Source organism: Centruroides vittatus, unplaced genomic scaffold, assembly GCF_030686945.1.
Source record: "Centruroides vittatus isolate TY-2023 unplaced genomic scaffold, ASM3068694v2 contig_357, whole genome shotgun sequence".
Taxonomy (NCBI): Eukaryota; Metazoa; Arthropoda; class Arachnida; order Scorpiones; family Buthidae; genus Centruroides; species Centruroides vittatus.
Genome location: NW_027122180.1, coordinates 1176690 through 1199337, shown reverse-complemented (window position 1 = coordinate 1199337; position 22648 = coordinate 1176690). Strand labels below are relative to the sequence as shown.

The following is a 22648-nucleotide window of genomic DNA, read 5'->3' as shown; positions in this document are numbered from 1 at the left end:
TACACGTCAGCATAGAGTGACATTGCGGAATGGCAGATGAGTTTCAGTGAGTCTTTCGTTCTTCAAATAGTGTAAATTTATAACAGACGAATACAAAAGTTGTAAATCTCTACAATGGAATTTAAAAAAAAAAAATGAAGTATCGCGAATCATCCATTCGACCAATTATTGGAAGTTTAGCAGCTAATATTGAAAAATTAATCGCGGGCCGTATGTTGATCACCCCTGCGCTAGGAGGTATCCGTTACTGTCACATGAAAGAACGAAACACCAAACGGATATGTATATCCGCCTTTTCCAAATGCATGTCTTCCTTTTCATGATTACTGTACGTCGCCATGCCTTCTGAAATCCACGGTAGAAATGACGATGTGTAAGAAAACGCGCGCTTTATGCTTTCCACTACAACGCCGTTTAGCGGTTCACCGCTTGCTCTCCGCCGATGCATTGTATGGTGAAAATTGCTTGTTTAGATGTTTTCTATCACCCCTTAAATTTTTGCCCATGAGTTTCGAAACACCCTGTATTTGTATTGGTTGTGACCCAAATATTTATAATATAAAATTTTTAAAAATCCTGGTAAACTGGAAATAAATAACTAAAATGAATGAAAATGAAATAATCGGCATTTTAATGATTCGTATTTTTTTAATGAATGTTATTTTCTCTTGACTTTTCGAATTTTATTAGGTATAATCAAGTTTATTAAATTGACTTGAAATAGTAGGATACGAAGACGACATGCCTTGGTCTTGATCCTGATATTCATGCTGCTAAAATACTAGCTTCCGTTTTTTTCATATAATTCAGAACTGTAGCTGATAAAAGTAAAGCGATGTATGACGTTGAGCGGCGAAAAATTAAAATTCTTAGAGGATTTTTCCCCCATTAGGTGTTGCAGAAAAAGGCCCAAGGAGTTAAAAAAGCAATTCCTAGTTATTTCGTACGGTTTCGAGTTATTTTCTACGTGAGACTTTTTTTTATGCGGTCCCTATTCACCGCATAAAAAATTTTTTTAATTGTGTTGCGAAAACTATTTTTTATAGCCACTCGTGAAGTTTCGCGCGATTTTTTTTATGCATTTTCTTTTATGCGGTCCCTATCTCCCGCATAAAAACAGGTTTGACTGTATAACTATAATCACAAATTTTTTGTGCATTTTTATAATAATTGCTTAGTTTATTTTTGTAACTTTAATTCAATATTATTGCCACATTAATTCATAATTCATATTAATATAATTCATTGTCATAAAAAAAAAATCTGTGGCACCGGGTATTAATGAATTGTCAAGAAATTTTTGGACAAGTGGTTGAAGCCCCCGGAGCAGGCGAATGCAGTGAGTGAGAGGCGAAATCCCTAGTACAGTATTTATATAAATATTTAAACAAACTTAGATTTGAAAGTTAGCTTAATTTTGCTTTGCCGTACCAGACCACGTGGAACGAATATTCTCATTAATGCAGTTACAGTATACCAAAGAGAAATCGCCTCTGTAGAAACACTTAAGAACATCCTCATTATCCAGCACAACTAGAAGAGTATGGCTTGAACACAATTTCACAAACAATAAATGCATAATAAAGAGTATCTTTTGAATAGGGTTGGGTCTTCAGAAAAGTTTTCATGGTTACAGAAACGACTTTTTAGAAATTAAAGTACAGTCAAACCTGTTTTTTGTGCGGTCTTTTTCTGTGCGATTTGTTTTTTGTGCGGTATATGAAAATTTCAATCAAATTGGAACATAATTGACTCCTGTAAAATTTTTAAAAACTCTATTGGTTGTTTTCTATGACATCAGCAGGTTTTTTCATTTTTTATTCAGTAAGATTTTTTTCTCATACGTTTATTTCGGTCCCCTCTTATTTTAATAGCATAAAAACCATAATTAATTTGTTATATTTGAACAGATGGGGTAAGTTAGCTCCCCTCCGGCTTTAGACTGCAGGTGTGAAATTTCACGCCTTGTTAAATGAAATAACACTTCCTGCAGCTATATTTATAAAATAAAATCATTATTTAACGATTATTTTTAACTTTTTAATGTTAGATTCGTATTTGAGTGGAAATAATTAATTAATATAAAAATTAAAATTTTTAGAGGATTTTTCCCCCATTAGGTGTTGCAGAAAAAGGCCCAAGGAGTTAAAAAAGCAATTCCTAGTTATTTCGTACGGTTTCGAGTTATTTTCTACGTGAGACTTTTTTTATGCGGTCCCTATTCACCACATAAAAAATTTTTTTAATTGTGTTGCGAAAACTATTTTTTATAGCCACTCGTGAAGTTTCGCGCGATTTTTTTTATGCATTTTCTTTTATGCGGTCCCTATCTCCCGCATAAAAACAGGTTTGACTGTATAACTATAATCACAAATTTTTTGTGCATTTTTATAATAATTGCTTAGTTTATTTTTGTAACTTTAATTCAATATTATTGCCACAATTAATAATAAGAACGATCTAAAGATATTTTTTATCACATTGAGCCATTAATAAGCGTCTACAACGCGTTGTGGCATTTTCAGATCGCATTCTGGTTGATTATTAAAATAGTCTGACACGAATTTCGCTTTGTGGTCTTATTGAATATGCCAAAACGCGTTGGGTGCATTGTTGAAAGTGTCACGACACAAAACTCGCGTTGTAGCTGGATCTGAGAAGTCATAACGAGTTGTGGTCGATTTTTTCGCTCATTGAGCCTAACATATACAAACCTAATATTTCTTCCCAATATACTGTTTAATAATAAAAATGATGATAACCATATTGTTATTAAGATTTATCATCATTAATAATATGGTTCTAAGATCTGAATAATATGGAATATTTGATTCATAATTTAAAACTTCATTGTCCAATTAGATATTTTTCCATTTGTATTATTTATATCAATTGCAATTATTCTTTGTTCTTTGCCTTATATCGTCATCCGTATTATCCGTCCGGTTTCTGTTTCGTTGAGACTTGATTCCTCATATCTGGTTACTAGCCATACGATGAGTAGTCCAGTGGTAGGACCAATCTCACGAATATATTTGTATCAGAATATATGTATTAAATAAGCAGAGAAATAGATCAGTAAAAAATCTGAAGATGCAATAGAATACAAACGCCACAGAGCAATTGCAAAAAGAGAAAAAAGGAAAAGACAACGACAATCATGGACAAATTATTTCACAACTCGAATCAAATCTTTATAAAATAAGACCAAATGCCTTTAAAATATTAAAATTTATGAATCAAGAAATTAAAGAACCCATTAAGATTAATTGTGGTGTGACAAACGACCAGTTTCTTAATTATTATCAAACACTTTGGACAGATCCTACATATTGTGGTAGTACACCAATATTTATTTGTATATTTCTAATATATATGTATATATTTCTATACTTTCTTCCTTCTTTGTTCTCGATTCTTTTGTCTTTCAACTTCTAGAAGCTTCTTAGTATGGGTGGTGAGTCACCTACTTCGAACACAAAAGAAAGGTGGTAACCCTGAGGGCAAAAGTAAGAAAGGATAAGCTACTTTTGGCTGGGACGTCGAAGGAAGAAGACGCAGGGTAGTGTTCTCCAGACTGTTTTAGCATCAGTTGGAGAGACATTAGTCAAGCTAAGACTGAATATTTTGATCTCAGAACTTCTGGAAAGTTATAGGAAAGTTTTTGATTGAAGATATTTACGTCATTTTTCCTCAACCCTCAAGAAAGAAATATTTCGGCCACCACCACCACCAGAGTGTTCACCAATTTTGGGTACCCTTCTTGTTTCATTCTATCGATATACTCATCCTATTCTCTATCCTTTTCCTTCTTCTCTTTTTATTTGTTAGCATAAGTAGTTTTTAGTTTTTTTAGATATAAGACTTCTTTGTACCGCGGTAGATTTATATTGATCGTTTATCTTTATTTTTTTGTCGCGGGAATCGCGTCAACGAGTTCTGTCTGGGTTTAGTGTTAATTGATCGTACAAGAGTACGAACGGACTACGAGGAGCATCGGAATCTATAAGAATCCTGATTATTGTACAGACCACGGGTGTAAATAAAAAACGTTTTTATTTTATTTCTTGGTATCTCTTTGTTAGATCATAAATCACCACGTGCGTGTTTTAACAATATACAAACAAGATTTTTGAAAGCAACAATCAAAATAGGACTTAATTATCAAAGGAAGAACTGTTTGAAAGTTTAACCAAAACAAAAAATGGAAAAGCAAGAGATGATGGCATAAATGGAGTTATACAATATGCTGGTGATAAATTCCATAAGAGATTATTAACATTCTTCAATATTATATATTAACAAGCCTGTATACCGCTTGAATGAAAGAAGAGTATTGTACTGCCTATTCATAAAAAAGGAGATAAACGAAAATTAGATAACTACAGAAGCATTAGCCTGTTAAATACCTGTTATAAAATCTATGCTAGAATTCTAAAATAAGGTGAAAAATTTCTTTTGGAATATCAAAATGGATTCTGAAAAGGCAGATCTTGTATAGACTTCTCCTTAAATTAAATTCTCTTTGTTTCTCTAGTAATAATCTGAATACACACTTAGCTTTTATAGATTATACCAAAGCTTTTGACATGATAAAAAGACCCAAACTTTTTGATATCCTACAAAACAGAAGCATACCAAATATTTTACTTCAAAATATATGTAATATTTATGAAAATAATACTATACAATTTAAGTTCAACAATGCCACTTCAGAATATAGAAGAATAAATTAAGGAGTAAGACAAGGATGTCCACAATGTTACCAACACTTTTTAACACCTATATAAATGACATAATACATCAATGGCAGAAAGAATATACATTAGGAATTCAGCTTCCAAACAATATAAAATTCAATACCATGCTATTCGCGGATGATCGGGTGGTAATTGCTAACTCTGAAGATAATTTACAAAAAGGTTTATTTATCTTAAACAAAATTTCAAAATAATACGGCATGAAAATTTCAGCTGCTAAAATCAAAGTAATGGCATTTAGAGGCACAGAGCCAATACGTAGCAAAATCGTAATTGATAATACAATTTTAGAGCAAGTTAATAATTTCCTTTATCTAGGATGCAATATTTCTTATGAAGGTGAGAATGACATAAATAATCTCACAAAATTTTTACAAATATTAGGAATAATAAATAATACTTTAAGGCCGCGACTCCACTAGCCGTAAAAGGGCCGTAAAAGCTTTTAATCACGTGACTATGATATTTTACGCCTGAGCAGGTCGTAAAACCAACGTAAAAGCAAGTTGAGCAGTGTTCAACTTTCGAAGTGAATACGACCGTAAACCGGTACCATCCACCAATCAGAAGTCAGTTAAATCTAGGTCATCGTGACACGGTGCGAAAATGGCGGAAAACGAGCTTTTGTGTACGTTCTCTCGTGGCTACTCTAGAAGATCTGGAAAGATTTATCGAAAACACCCGATAGTATTCGTGTATCTATGACAAGAGGTATCCCGATTATAATAATGGATGCACGCGATATGAACGGCCAAAGGAAAATCCTTCAATTTAGAGGAGTATATAATAAAAAAGCTAAGCTTATAAATGCTGTATATTATCTTAATAATATAATAATAAAAGTCAATATATGAAAGTAAAGATATTACTTTTACTATATTTGTAATTATAGTATAGAGAAAACTCATCAATATAAAGACAATAATTATATTCTACATATCACGTATACACCGTAATAGTACTGTCGCCGTAAAAAGCTTCGCTAGCCGGACCTCCACCAGACCTCGGATTGCCCGAGCGCAAACGCAAATAGGTCACGTGATTAAAAGCTTTTACGGCGAGGGGTTTTACGGCTGTTTCACGGCTAGTGGAGTCGCGGCCTAAAACCACACGTTGTACAAAAACATTCCAGTGAGTTGTTCTTTGTTGCAGAGGAAGGATTTTGGAAATAATTTATTCTTTACTCGGTTAAGGAGATAAAGATATCTGGAGGTAGAAAACCCAGCATTACGTACCGCCTTGTTGATAAGTCGTAATTCTTTATCTATTAGTGTTTGGGTGGAAGAAAAAAAAACATTCCAGACTAAAATTATATAAAACTCTGACTCTCCTGTACGGAAATGAAATCTGGGTCCTAAAGAAGAAAGATATCAAAAGATTACAGGCAGCTGAAATGAAGTTTATGTGCGGAACTGTTGGATGTATGCTCCTGGATCATCGTCGAAATGAGGATATTTTGGAGAAACTCCACATACGGCCATTAATTGAAAAACTCTGCACATACAAAGAAAAATGGCTACATGTATCTCGAATGTCGCTGGGTAGGATACCTCATGCAGTTTTACAGTATCAACCACGAGGACGACGACAATGACCTGGACGTCCACAAAACCGACTCCTAGACCCCATCTAGCTGAGACCGAAATGGGTCAACATAGCCTAAATTCGTGAATGGTGTATGATATTATTATTTATATCTTTTTAAATTTATAAATGCATAGTTTTGAAGAATATATTTTTAAAATAAAAAACAGCTATCATATGACATTATGTTTTATTTCTATTATATTTTTGATCATAAAGTTAAACTTGTTAACTTCAACATATAATAATTTAAATATAAAAAAATTTTTAAGGATAAATGAAATATTAAATTTATGGTTACAAAGTTACTGGCATGTTTTTTTCTTAAAAAAAATAAATAAAACAAGCTTCAAACAACTTTATCTTCTTTTTATGAATTAACTTAATTCACAATTATCTCATGAAAAATAATTATTGTAAAATAATTTTATAACAATTTATTTTAATAGGAATTTTAACAACAACAACAAATGAAATGTTCATCTATTTTAATGTATGTACTTAATTCTGTAATAAACAATATTTTATTACATAATAACTATGCACAACATAAAAAACACAGCACATTCATAACAACATTCTCTTTTTACAATAATTTCTTAATAACTAAAACAAAATATGTATAATTTGTCAAACATCATTCCATATGCAACTAATCTTTTTAAGTAACAATTTTTGCAAATATTCACATATATTTATTTACATTTATATATATAGTAAATTATACTTTATAATGATAAATGAAATTTACCTTAAAATATCAATACAATTGGAAGAATATTTTTAAAACTAATTATTATAATTTAAACATTAAACATATTTTAAATTTTCATTATTCTTAAAACAATAAAGATTCATTAGTAACAATTATTAATAAACTATACTGATACCTAATAAAATTATATCTAATCTTATTTTTATTTAAAATAATTTATATATATAGTTATGCAAAAGAAAGAAAATTTACAAGTTATAAATTAATCAAAAATTAAATTAAGAATTAAATAAACTAAGCATTTATATATTTTGGTCCATTTTGTAATATTGATATGATTCTTTTTCAATAATTTCATTACTAATTTCTAAATTTATTCAATTTTAATAAAATATACAATAATTCCTAAGGAAATTTTCCTTTTGCATAACTATATATGCATATAGTATATATTTAAATATTTGGCAAATTTTAAATGACTTCATTTTAATTTTATTGTTTTAACTAAAATTTAAAAATTTATCTATCATAATAATTATCGTCTTAAATAAACTTTTTGGGAAAACTTTTAAATAATTATTTTTAATTTTAACAGAATGTTTACAAACTAAATTAAAAGGAACTAATTAATTTATTGTAAATGGAATATCCAATAAACCAACGTTAATTGGTTATTCCATTTATAAAAAATGTGATAAAAAATTTGAGTTTTATATACAATATTAAAGTAGTGTGAAAATACAAACTTTTCACATTTTAATTGATATTTACTAAAGGCACTTGACAATATTAACATAATTACTTTCAGTGGAAACCTGATATAAGAAAACCTGATATATATGTAATGAAATATTTGACTATGAACATAAATCTTTATTATTTCATCATCTATATACGTAATACAGGCTTTATTTTGTTTAAAATTCAGTCATTTTCAAATGACCTTCATACATAAAGTCTATTGTATATACAAGTTAAAATATTTCTGAAATATGAAAGAATGTATGTGTATTTTGAGTAAGAAAATGAGATTTATTTTATTTGATAAATATAAAAAGATAAGAATATTAATTACTAATGCAGTTACTTTTATGATAAACAAAAATTTTAAACATGAAACACTTTCTACAAATGTTAAAGCCCTTCTTACAAATATATATTAGAAAATGAAAAACACAAAATAAATTATATCCAAAGGATATGTTTTAAAGAAACTGTTTTTTCATAATTACTGTTACTATTGTTATCTTTATATAATTAGTTCTATTTAATTCTAAGCCATATCTTAACTCATAGTATAAAAACAAACTTTTAATTTAAATTTATAAATATGATATTTTTTTATATTTAAATGTCAAAAGTTTAAATTTTTGCTTCTTACAATTAATTCTGTTTACAAAAATATTTTTACAATAATAAATAAAAGTATATGTAAAAATTCTAAAATAATAATTGCAGGATATGAAGATTATACAGAATACAATTAGCAAATGCTGTACAATCGAAATACAGAATTAAGTTTATATTCTAGTATATACTTGAGTTAATTTTATAGTGTCTAAATTTACATAAAATATAAAATAATTTTACTTAAATTTACACATTTATCTGTAAAAATAATTTTAAAATGTACAGGTTTGATGATAAATTAATCATCAAACTTTTACCTTTTAATTTTATAGAACAATAGAAATTTCTTATAAATAAAAACACGAAATTTCATTTGTTATGCATACAAAATAATTAAATATGAATAAAAAGAAAATATTGCATTTTATTTTTTAAATATGTTTAAAAATTTTCCATTTAAATTTAATATAAAATATATTAATTAAAAAAAAAGATAAATCAAAATCAACTACTATAATTACACATTTTGGCAAATTTTCTGTTTGAGTAGATTTGATCAAATATTTGTAATATGTGGCAGTTAAATATTTATTGGCATTTGTTAATAAATTTTTACATAATCACAATGCTAGTTAATATACATTGAGCTGTATAATAGAGAATTTCGTAACAAGTAACCTCATATCATTATATTATTAATGAAAATGGTCAGAGGAAAAATTATGAAGCTAAATATAATTACATAATTTTTTAGAACAGAAAACTGACCTTAGCAGTAATATATTGATTCAGATATTAATGTGTCTGTACATGCATGCTATAAATAATAGTCTGGTCCAAAATCAAAACAAATAAATTCTATGATATAGAAACAAACTTTTAACAAATAAGTAGACAGACTATCTAAAGTTTTAAACTATTGACCTACATTTAAATCCTGATAAAAGAATCAGAAAATATAATTTTCAATTGGTATGATAAAATAATTGGTGTGATCACAATGTTATTGTCTGTTATCATTGATATGTTAAAACTAAAAGCAACTAACTATTTGCTATCAATTTCTGTCAGTTTTAAATTCACGTCTTTCAGTTTCTTGACCAAGTTTTCTTAATCATCATCAAAATCTTCAAAAATGAAATAAAGTTATTCTTTTTTGGGAAAAGAATATATATACAGTGGAACCTCTATATCAGTAATATTTGATATTCGTCACATTTTGATGACTTTTTCCTCCCCCATATTTGTCAGTATTTTCTATATTCATCACCATTCCCAATACTGGTACTGATACTACAATCACACACCGCACTGACCAGCTAGTTGTGTTAGCTTAATGTTGCCAATTTAGCTAATTTTTTGCTAGATTTAGTGGATTTATGAAAAATCTAGCTATGCAAATTACCTAAATTATAACGGCCTAGCTACTTTTATAATGCTACCTAGCTATAAAAAAAAAAACAATTTTAATGGAAACAAAATGATTTGAATATTTTTATTAAAATGTCTGGCTATAAATTTGAATTTTGAGTTGGCAACACTATGTCAGCTAGCTATAGTTAATCAGTCTGCTTTGTGCGGTCATTGTATGTGTTCTTAGTTTCTCGTGTTGGTTATTTTCAAAATCTCAAGTTCCAATGGCTCCAACAAAGCACACTGAAGAAAAGGAAAGCTATTAGAACAACAATACAGATAAAATAGTTATTGCCAAATCTGAAAATGGAGAAAATAGAGAGGTTGTGGCCGAAGTTTTGATCTGTCAAATGTTGAGCACCGCCATCTTGTAATCCTAGAAGTTTGACAGTGGCATTTGGAACGTCATTGGAATAATGCTTGATGTTCCAAACGCCACTGTCAAACTTCTAGGCTTACAAGACGGCGGTGCTCAACGTTTGACGTTCACGTTTTACAGATCAAAACTTCAGCTGCAATCTCTCTAGTGTTTTCAACTTAGCCAAAGAATTTAATATGTCAAGATCATAACTGGACTTATCTAATGTTTTAATTGATGGTATGTCATCTTCTAAAAAATAATAACCTTACTCTTCTTCCTCTTTCTACCACTATATCGTTATTGTACTAAATAAATATAGTAAAGTTTTACAAACAACAAAATTTTTATTCTTTTATCTTTTTTTAGGTTGGGAACAGATTAATTGAATATCAGTTATTTATTATGAGAAAAATTGTTTCTATATTTGTCATTTTCCATATTCGTTAGATCCGGAGGTGGTGTTGACTGTCAAGATTGCTGGAATGTTTTTTGACGAAGCTTGTCTATAGTTTTTTAACCTACTATTTGAAATTAATTGTTTTGGATTCTGAACAAGTCTCATAATGTGGAAATTTACTAACTGTTTAATCCTAAAATTAATTATTCTAATAATTCTAATAAAGGCAATCCTGGTCCTTTCCCCTGTTCCACTCAAGTGATGTGCCATTCCAATATGCAAAAGAAGGGGCAAGGCCAGCCTCAGAAAGAAAGTGTAATAGAATTAAATACAGAATATCCAGAAGAAGAAATATTGAGTGAAGAATTTTTACAGCTTGAAGAGGATTCTATTGGATATAACTCTGAAACTTTTAAACCTTCAAAAATCTCTGAATATTTTGAACCATTATCTGCTAAGGAATCTCAGGTACAGACAGATTCACCATATTCCTTAAAATCAATTTATGAATTAATACAAAACAATTTATCACAGTTGAGCCATGACATACAAGGCATTAAGAATGAGCTACATTGTATGAAGGAAGAGAATAAAAGGTATCAAGGAGAAATGCAGAAATTATTGCAAGAAATGAAAAAACTAGATGCACTAGTTAAGTACAATAGTCATCTAAAAGGTATGTTGGAGTTTGAATTAGATAAATTGATTAATGAAAAACTAAAAAACAATATTATCATTATAAACTACCCTTTTACTATGACTGATTGTACAAACGAAATTAACCAATTTATTAAAGAGAAATTAGAAATTGAAAACTGTTAATTAGAGAGTTTAATTAGGTTAAATGATAAAGGTATTAATCCTATGGTCAAAATATCAGTAGATTCCAAAAGCAAAAAAGTTTACAACAATTTCGGAAGACAAATTTGACCTATTACTTGACGAAATATCTGCCAAACCAAAAAATATATAGAAATATAATTAAAGCCAAAAAGAAAAAATACTTTTCTACTATAAGTCACTCTTTAACAGGCCAAACGGATACCAAATTTTTTGGAAAGTTATAAACGGTTTTTGTAAATATCCAAAGGCAACTGACAGTCTAATAATTCCCCTGAAAATTGGTACAATTATTTTAACGATTTTTTAATTTGTTTTTCAACTAATAACAGAATGAGTGTAATTTATAATGATCAACAAAATAATCAACCATATGAAGAACTGTTTAATAGGGAACAAATTAATGACAAATATAGAGGTTCCACTGTATTTAAAAATACAGCCCAGATAAAAGAATTAGAAAATTAGATTATGCAAATAAAATTAAAGTAATTTTTACATACAGCAGAAATTATTTTTTACAAAAATCAGGAAAAAATTGTTTCAGCTGAAAGATAATAAAATATAAGTAAATATTATAATGGAAATATTAAGGATATATTCATATTAAAAAATATTAATTGAAAAGCAGAGGACAAAATGAAATTACAATATTTAAAAGTAAAAAATTCTATAAATTCATTTGTTAGTAGAGGAATAAAGTTTACTAATGGAAATTTTTTACTGTAAACAGTTAATAAAACCCAAAAATAATCACCAAGATTAAATGAATGCTTTCAAAAATTATTAAAAATTAAACTATAAAAGCATTTTTACACAAGAAATAATAGATAATATATGTATATAGGTTAGTAATTTATACAGTATGATAAATTAGCAAACTATCAAATTCATCAAAGTATGACAAAAAATTTGTTTATTCAAAAAAATAAAATCTTGTTTATTATATTAAAAAATCAAGAGAACAAAACAAAATATTAAATAATCTCAGATTATATACTCTACTAATTTTTATGAATTTTGTAAATCATCACTAATGACATCAATTTTAATATTGCTCTACATCAAGGGTGGCAAACCTTTTTGAGCACACATGCCATATACTAAGCATACCTAGTTTTAAAGATGTTTATGCACGCCAAAGTTTTAGATTTGGAATAATGATATTTAAATAAATTAAATGAATATTCTTTAATTAGAATAAATGTAAAAAAGCTGATTAAAAAGAGATGATCAGGTGATAAACTGAAAGGATGATTGAAAAAGACAGATGATAAATCGAAATTGTATAATACATTATGTGCCAGATGATTTCTCCTTATGTGCCACTTTGGGCATGTGTGCCATAGGTTCATCATCCCTGCTCTACACATTTGGATAGAAACAAAATCATTTATAAAAAAATACTTTAGAGTGAACATTCAATAATAAGCCTAATAAAGCTCATTTGAGAAAAAAAGCTCCATTTTAAGTAAAAACTGGTGAAACAATTTTGTGATAATATAATCAAAGTAAAAGAAAAAAAAAATGCATCTGGAAGACTGGATATCTTTTATCTAATTCTGAGATCGGTTAAACATTCTTTGGCATTAGTTTATGATCTTAAAATGAAAATTCTGAAAATACTGCAGTTCAATTATTAAATAAGAAGATTATACTTAAAATTTAAGAAATAAAGACAAATTCTTCTGAAATATTGTAAAAACAAGAGCACTTATAAACAGTGTTGACCCATATTTACAAGATACTCTTCAGTTCATTAATATTCTTGTTTTAAAAAATTGTATAGGTAATAAATAAAATTTATTCTCAAATAATTTCCTATAAAAATGGAAAAAAATATATAAACAAACCACAAAACCTGATAAATCTGTAAAGCCAAACAACAACAACAGGATTACATCGGGCTACTCTTCTGTGATTATATTTAATTAATTACTAAATAATTCATAACTAGAGGAAGGCATTAAAGCACCACCTCTTATTAAATTTAATAATTATAATTAAATTAATATTTATTAAATAATTTAGAATATTCTGAAAGAAAAGAATTGACCCAGAGTAGGATTCAAACCCACAACTCCCTCTTACCATGCAGATGAATTGCCAGTTATGCTACCCAAGCCTCCAGTCTGATCTCTTCCAGACATATGACAAGGGTGCTGAAGGCATCTCCACTCAGCACCATATGGATGGTTATATCATATTTATATATGTCTGGAAGAGGAAATCAGACTGGAGGCTTGGGTAGCATAACTGGCAATGCATCTGCACGGTAAGCAGGAGTTACAGGTTCAAGTCCTGCTCCAGGTCAATTCTTTTCTTCCAAAAAATTCTAAATTATTTAATAAATATTAATTTAATTATAATTATTAAATTTAATATGAGATGGTGCTTAATGCCTCCCTCTAGTTACAAATTATTTAGTAATTAATTAAATATAATTGTGGAAAAGTAGCCTGATGTAACCTGGTAGATGTTTGGCAAAACAAATATATTCTCTACTGGATTCATAACCCAAACGTTAGTACTAATTGTTAGAGAAATTTTTAAAAATTCACATTTAAAAAAAAAAAACTACAAATAATATGTCTCTTTTGAAATAGATGAAGGTATTAGAATTTAAAAATAATGACAATTTCCTTTAAATTCCTTCATTTTAAAATTATAATATATTTTGTATTATAATCATTCTGCTTAATTACAATTAATATCCATTTATTTATTTTTAATTATAGTTTGGTTATATTTAAGTTTATAATTAGGTTATTTAATTATAATAATAATAATTCAACAGATTTCCAAATCGTAGAAAATCCAATTCCAATTCAGATAAAGAATCAATATCAAATTTGAAATGTTCTTGTTCTTAATAATAAAATAACATTTGTTTTAACTATACAAACATTTATTGATTAAACTCCTAATTCTGGCTTGTGACTTAGAATTGTGAATAAAGAGTTAAAGATAAACAGATCTATTTGATCGTTTTAATTTGTGCCTTTTATCATTTACTGTAATTCAGCTTTAAGGGATATGTAACCTATTCAATTACTTCTTCTACAGTTTACTTAATTTAGTTAGTGAAACCTAATTTCTAAATTCTAATAATTCTAAATACACAGATTTACACACTTTTTTTTAAACTTTACATGTATTAATTTCGTATGTACTATGTGAATATCATCCAACTTACCACAAATAGTTGTAAACTTAACTTTAATTTTAGTATTTATTTCTGATCTTATTAAATTTATATACAATATGAAAATTTAAAAAAAAATCAATTCTCATAAAATTGCATAAAACCATAGTCTCAGTCAAATATGATGATATCAAATTAAGAATATAAAATACCTTCATCTTTCATATGTGTTAAACTTGTAACATTCAGTAGCCATTATAACTTTGTTTAAATTTGAAAAATACCATGTTTACCATATATATATCATATTTTAATAACTGGTAAATACAAAACTTTGATAGATAGACTAAACATTTTTAAGTATTTTGTAAGTATGAAAATTCTATGAAAATAACCATATATATATATTTATAAATTATTTGTTCTGTTTGTAATCAGTCTTAAATTTTAATGATAGTATGTTTCTATAGGATTTATTATAACAGGTTTCTACTGAATTTAAAATTAATAATAATACTTTTTTGAATATGTACATCATTATTATTTATTATGCTAGTAATTAATTTCACCTAAAGCTAAACTGATCTTGAGCCAAATCACTATTATGATAATTCACTATCTTCACTATATGATATATCTGTAAAAAGAATATAAAACATATCAGCATATCAATAATTTTTTAAATAAATTTTCAAATTAAAATTTATTATTATATTAATAAAAATATAATATCAAACAGTAATTACAATAATCTGATGTTGTTAATAACAAATTGATATTCTTCAATATATATTAAAATTGTAAGCAGCTATTTAGAGAATTTTAATAACAATGCTTATTAAAAATTTTCAAAAACATATTGCCATCATTAAGTAGTATAATTTTTTAAAATTTTAAATAATAAAATAAATTAAAGAGAAAAATTATTATATTTTATTTATTCATGATCACTTATAAGTATTGTATTTCATAGTTAATTTTAAAGCATCACATAATAAATCACTGTTTACCAAATTGTGTTGTCTTCATGTTAGATTGATTATAATAGGCAAATAGGGTGAGGCCCTGGAGGTGAGAATGTCTAGATTTAATCTTAACACCCCTTCCCTAGTAGTTTTGTAAATGAATGCACATTTTTTTGTTTAAATTATTTGCACAGTGTTATGATAGGAATAAACAAATAAATGTTCCTACTATTAGACCGACATTCCCAGTAGAGAATTTACAAACAACGTTCAGAGCTATGTTAATAGCTATGGATGAGAAAAATGAGAAGTAAACACAATGTCTGATCTAAAACAATGGAGATCCTAAGATCTGGCAAACATCTGTGATTGGGATCAAAGTGTTAAATTAATATCAACCTTTCATGTAATCTGAAATGGGTCTCAATTTTCATCTGGAGACAGATGAAGACTAACCAGATCATGGTAAAAACCAATTTCAATGTCTACTCAATGGACTCAATCTATAAAAACAGTTGTCCCAAGGACATTGGAATCTTTTTTGTTCAGTTCCTGTCCAGCCTGCTGTCTTGTTCTCTGTTAACCACTAGTTCTTCACTTGTTTGTGAATTTTACCAAGCCTCTTTTGTTGCTGACTGAAAAACCAACTCAAGAGTAGTGTGACAACACCTGATTCTCAGAGTTCCTCTACCAACATTGTGTCTATACCTTGAATATCTAAAACTTTCCTTTAGTTACTTGATTTTAAGACCTTCAGGGTTATCCTTATGAGAAAGATAAAAGTAGGAGCAAACACACCCATTATCTAGGAACTTTTATATAGGTTATAGATACTTTGATAACAGATATTGTACAAACCAACATTTCTCTCTCTCTAGAATAGACAATATTTTAAATGAATTTACAAGTCATTTCTCATCATGAATCCATGCACCTCACATTTGTGACATTCCCTTTAGATTAAAAAAAAATCCAAAAATTTTTTCTAATTTTAATATCTGGGGATCAAAAATCCTGTGAACTCAACAGTAATAACATAAATCATATAAACAATAATATGATTAATGTATATGAATAATATAAAATTAATGACAATTTATATTAGATTCAAAGAAAATTCAAATTCTGATTACATAATGATGATGCTTGATGAAAAACTATTATTAAACATGATGCTTTATTAACATAGAACATCCTGAACATAATTATAATATTATATCAACTGGATCGGCAGTTGCCAACTGGTGGTCTATGAGAAAATTTTGATAGTCCATGGAGAAATTTGGATATTGATCAAGTTAAAGTTACGAGAAGTATTACAAAAGGAATGCAAAATGCTTGGTTGCTTTTTCTCACTCATCGGGGGTTTTTTATTCAAATCTAAAACTAAACACAAAATGACTTATCAATAAGTAATAATGTCAATAAATCAATAAATAATGTTGTAAGTGCAATTGTCACCCTTCATGAGAAAAGAGCCAAGAGATCCATAAACTTATTTTAAATAAGCAGCAACTTGTTATAATTAAACAAGTGAATTTCATATTAATAAAGTAAAATGGAACTTTTGTGATCATTATTCTATAGATGTTTGTATTGTGTAAAAAATTCATGATAGTGGTCTGCAGAATTCAAAATTGATTTTAGTGGTCTTTGAGGTCAGAAAGGTTGGCAACTGCTGATCTAGATTAATCAAAAAGTATGTTATCTAAAAAGAACATTTTCAGATAATTATTGAGATTCAGTACTCAATAATATTTTTTAGTTCATAAACTCCTATCAGACTCCTGCTATTTATCAAAAGTCACTTAACCAGTTGTAAATTTTCATTTCTATCAAAAAAGATGACAAGAACAGATACATGTGCACCCATAACAATCCACCATTTTGAAAATGTATGCAGTGTGCCCCTCTCATTTTTTTTAAATTTTGCTACATTAGAAAGATGTAAGGAGCAATTCATGATTAACCAGAAATCCACTGGTCAGTCATGATTGCCTCTGTCAAGAGTTACAAGCATCTTTTGAGGTCCTAGTGAAGGGACCACCAGTCTTTCAAATAAGCTCCTTTTCCAATGCATGGTTAAAGGTCTTCCTGAGGAGCAAATACAATAAAATAAAAGAATAGTTCATAAAAAAAGAGCTAAAAGATTTAGAATAAATTTTAAAATTTAAATGAACAAATTCTAATATATTTAATTACAGTAGAGCGTCGATAAGTGGAACGTCGGTAAGTGGAATGACCGGAAAGTGGAACGATTTTCAGTCGGACTGTGTCGTGCTGAATCGAATGTTTTTGATACTAAATTTACTTCTAAAGTATAATTTTCATGTTTTTTATATTCTTTAATATATTTATTTTGTTTGTACAAAATGCAGAAATAATTTTTAACGATACGATAGCCTCGATGATTATTATAAAAATTTTTGTTAGGCTTAAAATTGGCGAAAATTCAACACGAAGCGACACGCAACGGAGAAAAATTCAACAGGAAGCGATACGCAACGGAGAAAAATTTGAACATCGGACGGGTTAATGTATTTTTTCGTACAAAGTCGGAAACTGGAACAAATCATTAACTGGAAGGACCCCAGTCCCCAATTGGTTCCACTTATCGATGCTCTACTGTATCTGAATTATACATTAAATGAGCACATTTCTATAAAGACGCTAAATAAACACATTATTATACTTACAATTAGTACTAAGTATCAATAAATATATTAAACATACAAAAAATAATATAATACATGATAAAAATTAAAGAACCACGAATTAGTTAACTAGAGCTCATTTATGTTAATTACCTTGTGGATTAAATGGCACAGCTCCAAACAAATCTACTTGTGACAAATTTGAAGTGCTCATGACTAGACGATCTTGGTTTTTAATGAAGTATACATCTAATGCAATTTAATATTAAAATGTGAGACAATTTATAAATTATATTAATTATGTATAAATAATAATGTGACGATCGGGATATTGTGAACTTTATCATTTAATTATATTCATATAATGTGAAAATGTAATTAATTCATTTCATTTCTCCTGTGAGTTACAAAAACATACTTAAATAGAATTATAACAGTTATATTTACTACAGTCTTTTTTGAGTGGATAAAGACCCGAACTCTCAAATGGATATGGATGTAAAAGAAAATGTTGTAAGATCCCATTTTCCAATTTTAAGAATTTTTATAATTTTAATTGGACTAACTCTGTTTTTTAAAGAACATTTTAATATTAGATGGCTAAGTAGCCTATAAAGGAAGGTCTGGTCATCTAAGGAAAAAAATTGTTCTAGAACAAAATAAAAAATGGAGATCGTCTAGGAAGGAATTTTTCCAGAATGACTGTGTCTTAGTTTTTTAAACTAAAAATTTAACATCCGACGGAACTTCAAAAAAGTTATATTTACATTAAATAAATTATTCATATGAAAAAATATACCAAATTCATCAATAAATTATATTAGGAAATGTTATTACATAAACATAGCATACAAAGTTATGAATTATGACATATGAAAGTATATGTATGCCAATAATGCTTGCAAGGTCCTACATATGAACAAATCATTTCCTGCCCTAGAGTTTACAAAAAAAAAAAAGCAAAAATTTATTAAACTAGAAATGTTAGTACAATAGAGCATCGTTTATTCGAAAGCTTTCCAGTTGGACTGTGTCGTGCTAAATCAAATGTTTTTGATACTAGATTAACTTCTAAAGTATAATTTTTTTTGTTTTTATATTTTTCAATATATTTATTTTGTTTGTACAAAATAAAGAAATAATTTTTAACGATACAATAGCCTCGATTATTATTATAAAAATTTTTGTTAGACTTAAAATCAACGAAAATTCAACATGAAGCGACACGCAACGGAGAAAAATTTCAACATGGGATAGGTTAATATATCAATTATCCAAAAAATCAGTTATCCAAACAACCCCAGTCCCAATTGATTCGGATAAATGATGTTCTACTGTATTGGACTTTCTGACTAAAAAACAATATATATACACTACAACAAAAACAACAACAGTTAAAACACTCAAGATCAGACAGAATGGAGTTTATGTGCACTAAAAGTATAAAATTAAAAATGAATAAAAAAGCAACAAGACAATTATTTTTGTTAAATTTATTTACTAATAAAATGTGTGTATGTATATGTATATGTTATATGTCAAAACCCATTTTTAGTTAGAATGCGTTTTAACTAGTTGAAACTAGTTTATACTGGATGTCTTTGTTAAAACCCGTTTTGTCTAGTTAAAACTAGTTTTCTCAAATTCATTTTTGACTAGCAGTAAATTCTAGTTTTAACAAAGACATCCAGTATAAACTAGTTAAAACACATCCTAACTAAAAACTGGTTTTGACTGCAACATATAAAGTGATTTGGGGTAAGATGGTAAGCGGGGGAAGATGCCTACTTTTTGATATTTTCAAACGGTGACATCAGATATTGTCATGTGTTTGTATAATAAATCGTTGGGCCAATATTGAGTGCAGAAAGCTGTAGTTGGCTACCGTTACCTCATTTTCTACATCTGAGAAGAATAAAAGCAAGATAAGAACAAAGTTTTTGTTGTGAAATGTTTCTAGAATCATTTTAAAACTAAAAGTTAAAATAGAATTTATTAAAAATTGCAAAAAACAATTAATGTGTGATGTACTTAAGGTTCCAAAGTTTCCATTGTGAGCTACCACCGATCCCAATCGGACATGCTAGAACACATGACTCCACTAGGCATCTTACCCCAACAAATGGGAAAGATGCCACATTTTTTCTTGGATAACATGCCTATTTTTTGTTAATTGAATTCCAATATGCCTATTTGTAATAAATTTTTGTTTTTTCGTTTTATTGCAGGATATGCACAGAAATTTTATAAGGACTTCTCAAAAAGGTTTTTGGACTGAAAAGAGCTTTCAGCTAGCTATAGAGCACTAGACTATAGTTTTAACTAGACAAAACCTGTTTTGTCTAGTTAAAACTAGAAGTTACTGCTAGTCAAAAATGAATTTGAGTTAAAACTAGTTTTAACTCAAATTCTATATATAATATATAGAATTAATAATATATATATTTATATATTTTATTAGTAAATAAATTTAGCAACCATAATATATGATATTTATATCATGTTGTTTGTTCCAGTCTTGCTATATCTTAGGCACTCATTACTGAACTTATCTTAAATTCTTTTTGATTCAAATTATTCTTTGACTATACAAGAAGATAATTTAAACATTTTGATATCATGTAAGTAAAATCTAAAGCAGTTTCAATATTAAGCTTCATAAAATACAGTTTATTAAAGCATCATATTTATTTATTAAATAATAATAAATTAGACATATTTCATTCATGTATATACCCTACAAAAAAAATTGCTAGAAATGAAACCTTTGCATAACCCACTCCACTGTATGCAGCAATGGCTGTTCCATAGGCAAGAGCTCTTAATTGCAATTTAAAACCAGTGTGTAACCTTTCCCCTCATAACCTGTATCCTCTTTACAAATTCTTTTTTAAATACACAGCCAACAGGTTATAAGTATTAAAATATAAAAATTACTTTTTACAATTGGATAATATAATTAAAAAAACTTAATATACTTACTATTATGAGATTGACTTTTAATTTTTTCTAATTCCTGACCTATAATATGTTCTTCTGTCATTTGATTAAATGGTACTTCATCACCAAATGGATTCAGTTGAGTAAGATTCTGTTGAACACAAGAAATACTAGTGTCTAAACTAGATTTCTTGCAAGGTAATCCATAAGGTGCTAAAAATTGTGATGTTTCCTGAGCAAATGTTCTGTAAATAAATATTATACTAAAATATTTTGATCTTATAAATTTGTAATTAAAAAAATATAGTTAATATTTAAATCTTGAATTTGCATAGAAGGTATCTTATTTTTTAATTATTTTTTTTCACATTTTAGTTTAATAAATTACTTGATTCTTAAATACATTGGACAAGTACAATTTCAATTAGATATTCAAACAACCTGATAAATATTACTAATCATATTAGCCTCACAGTAGCCCAATACAATCTGACTGTAATGTTTGTATTTACTTAATAACTGAAATTAATCAGTGAAAACTCAATCTATCATTCCTGGATATGTTGCTTTCCTTGAAATGTTTAATTTCTAAGGTCCCTGAACAAATCTTATTTTAAACTATGGAAATTAAACCAACATCAATTACTTCTCAATTTATTGTTTTCCTATATCTATTAATCATAACTTTAGCCCTGAAGAATGTTAATCTTGAACTCATCATTTTTAAAAAAAGAGAAACACCACAGACACAAATGTTAGTAGTCATCTGTAGTAGTAATAGCAGTTGATGATTTGAAGCATGGTGTAGCAGGTTGCAGTTTGAACTCTATACTTAAATTTAAAAGCTGGATGTCATGCCTATCTTTTTACTAAATTAAAAAAGAAACTTTCACAAAAAGACATTAAATATGTTTAAAATAACATTTTATTGTTGCTAGCACATTCCACATATTATAAGGCATCATCCTCAGGCAAACATAAATTGAAATAAACCTTTTAAAGCTGCTTTTTTTAAATTTAAAAGTTAATGGCATTAATCATTAGCTTTTAAATTTAGCTGGGCAACCTTGTATGAATCCAGAAATAGGTAACAAGCTGGAAAATAAGGGTGATGGTGGTGGTAGTTGTGGTGAGAGAGCATAGTCCAGATGGAAAAAAAAATATCTATTTGTGTGTAGTCTTGCCACATCTGATGACTAATATTTAGTATGAGATGCAAGATTTTAAATAATGAGTTGTGAACAAAATAAAATCTTTATGAAGAAAAATTTAAACTCAATAGTTTGTGTAATGTCCACTATTGGTCCAGATTCGACCAATCCTGTTGAGACACAAGTCGGCCATGACAATCTGTCTCATTCTTTTATCGTGTTATACGAGCCTCTTAGCGTGTTATACGAACACAATCACAATTTTTCCGCCGTGTCATACGAATTCGTCTTATATGAACCCATGTTATAGGGGGGGGTCTACTGTATTTAAATCATTATTACAGTCTCAGGTATTGTTATAATAATGTAATGA

The 22648-nt window shown here is 28.1% G+C and overlaps 1 protein-coding gene across 4 annotated transcripts in view; it reads right to left on the bottom strand.

Annotated features, from left to right (window-relative positions):
- Positions 1 to 14600: 14600 nt before the first annotated feature.
- The window catches only part of LOC136974823 (AP2-associated protein kinase 1-like), a 72877-nt gene continuing 64829 nt past the window's right edge, over positions 14601 to 22648 (bottom strand). For 3 of the 4 annotated variants that reach the window (XM_067269774.1, XM_067269776.1, XM_067269777.1), the window contains 3 exons: positions 21167 to 21369; positions 18338 to 18433; positions 14601 to 15202 (listed from right to left, as the gene is read on the bottom strand). In XM_067269774.1, the coding sequence (XP_067125875.1) occupies positions 15168 to 15202; positions 18338 to 18433; positions 21167 to 21369 (334 nt within the window). In that variant the 3' untranslated portion in view covers positions 14601 to 15167. Of the gene's footprint in view, positions 15203 to 18323; positions 18434 to 21166; positions 21370 to 22648 lie in introns of all 4 variants that reach the window. The other variant, XM_067269775.1, reaches the window with a different exon arrangement.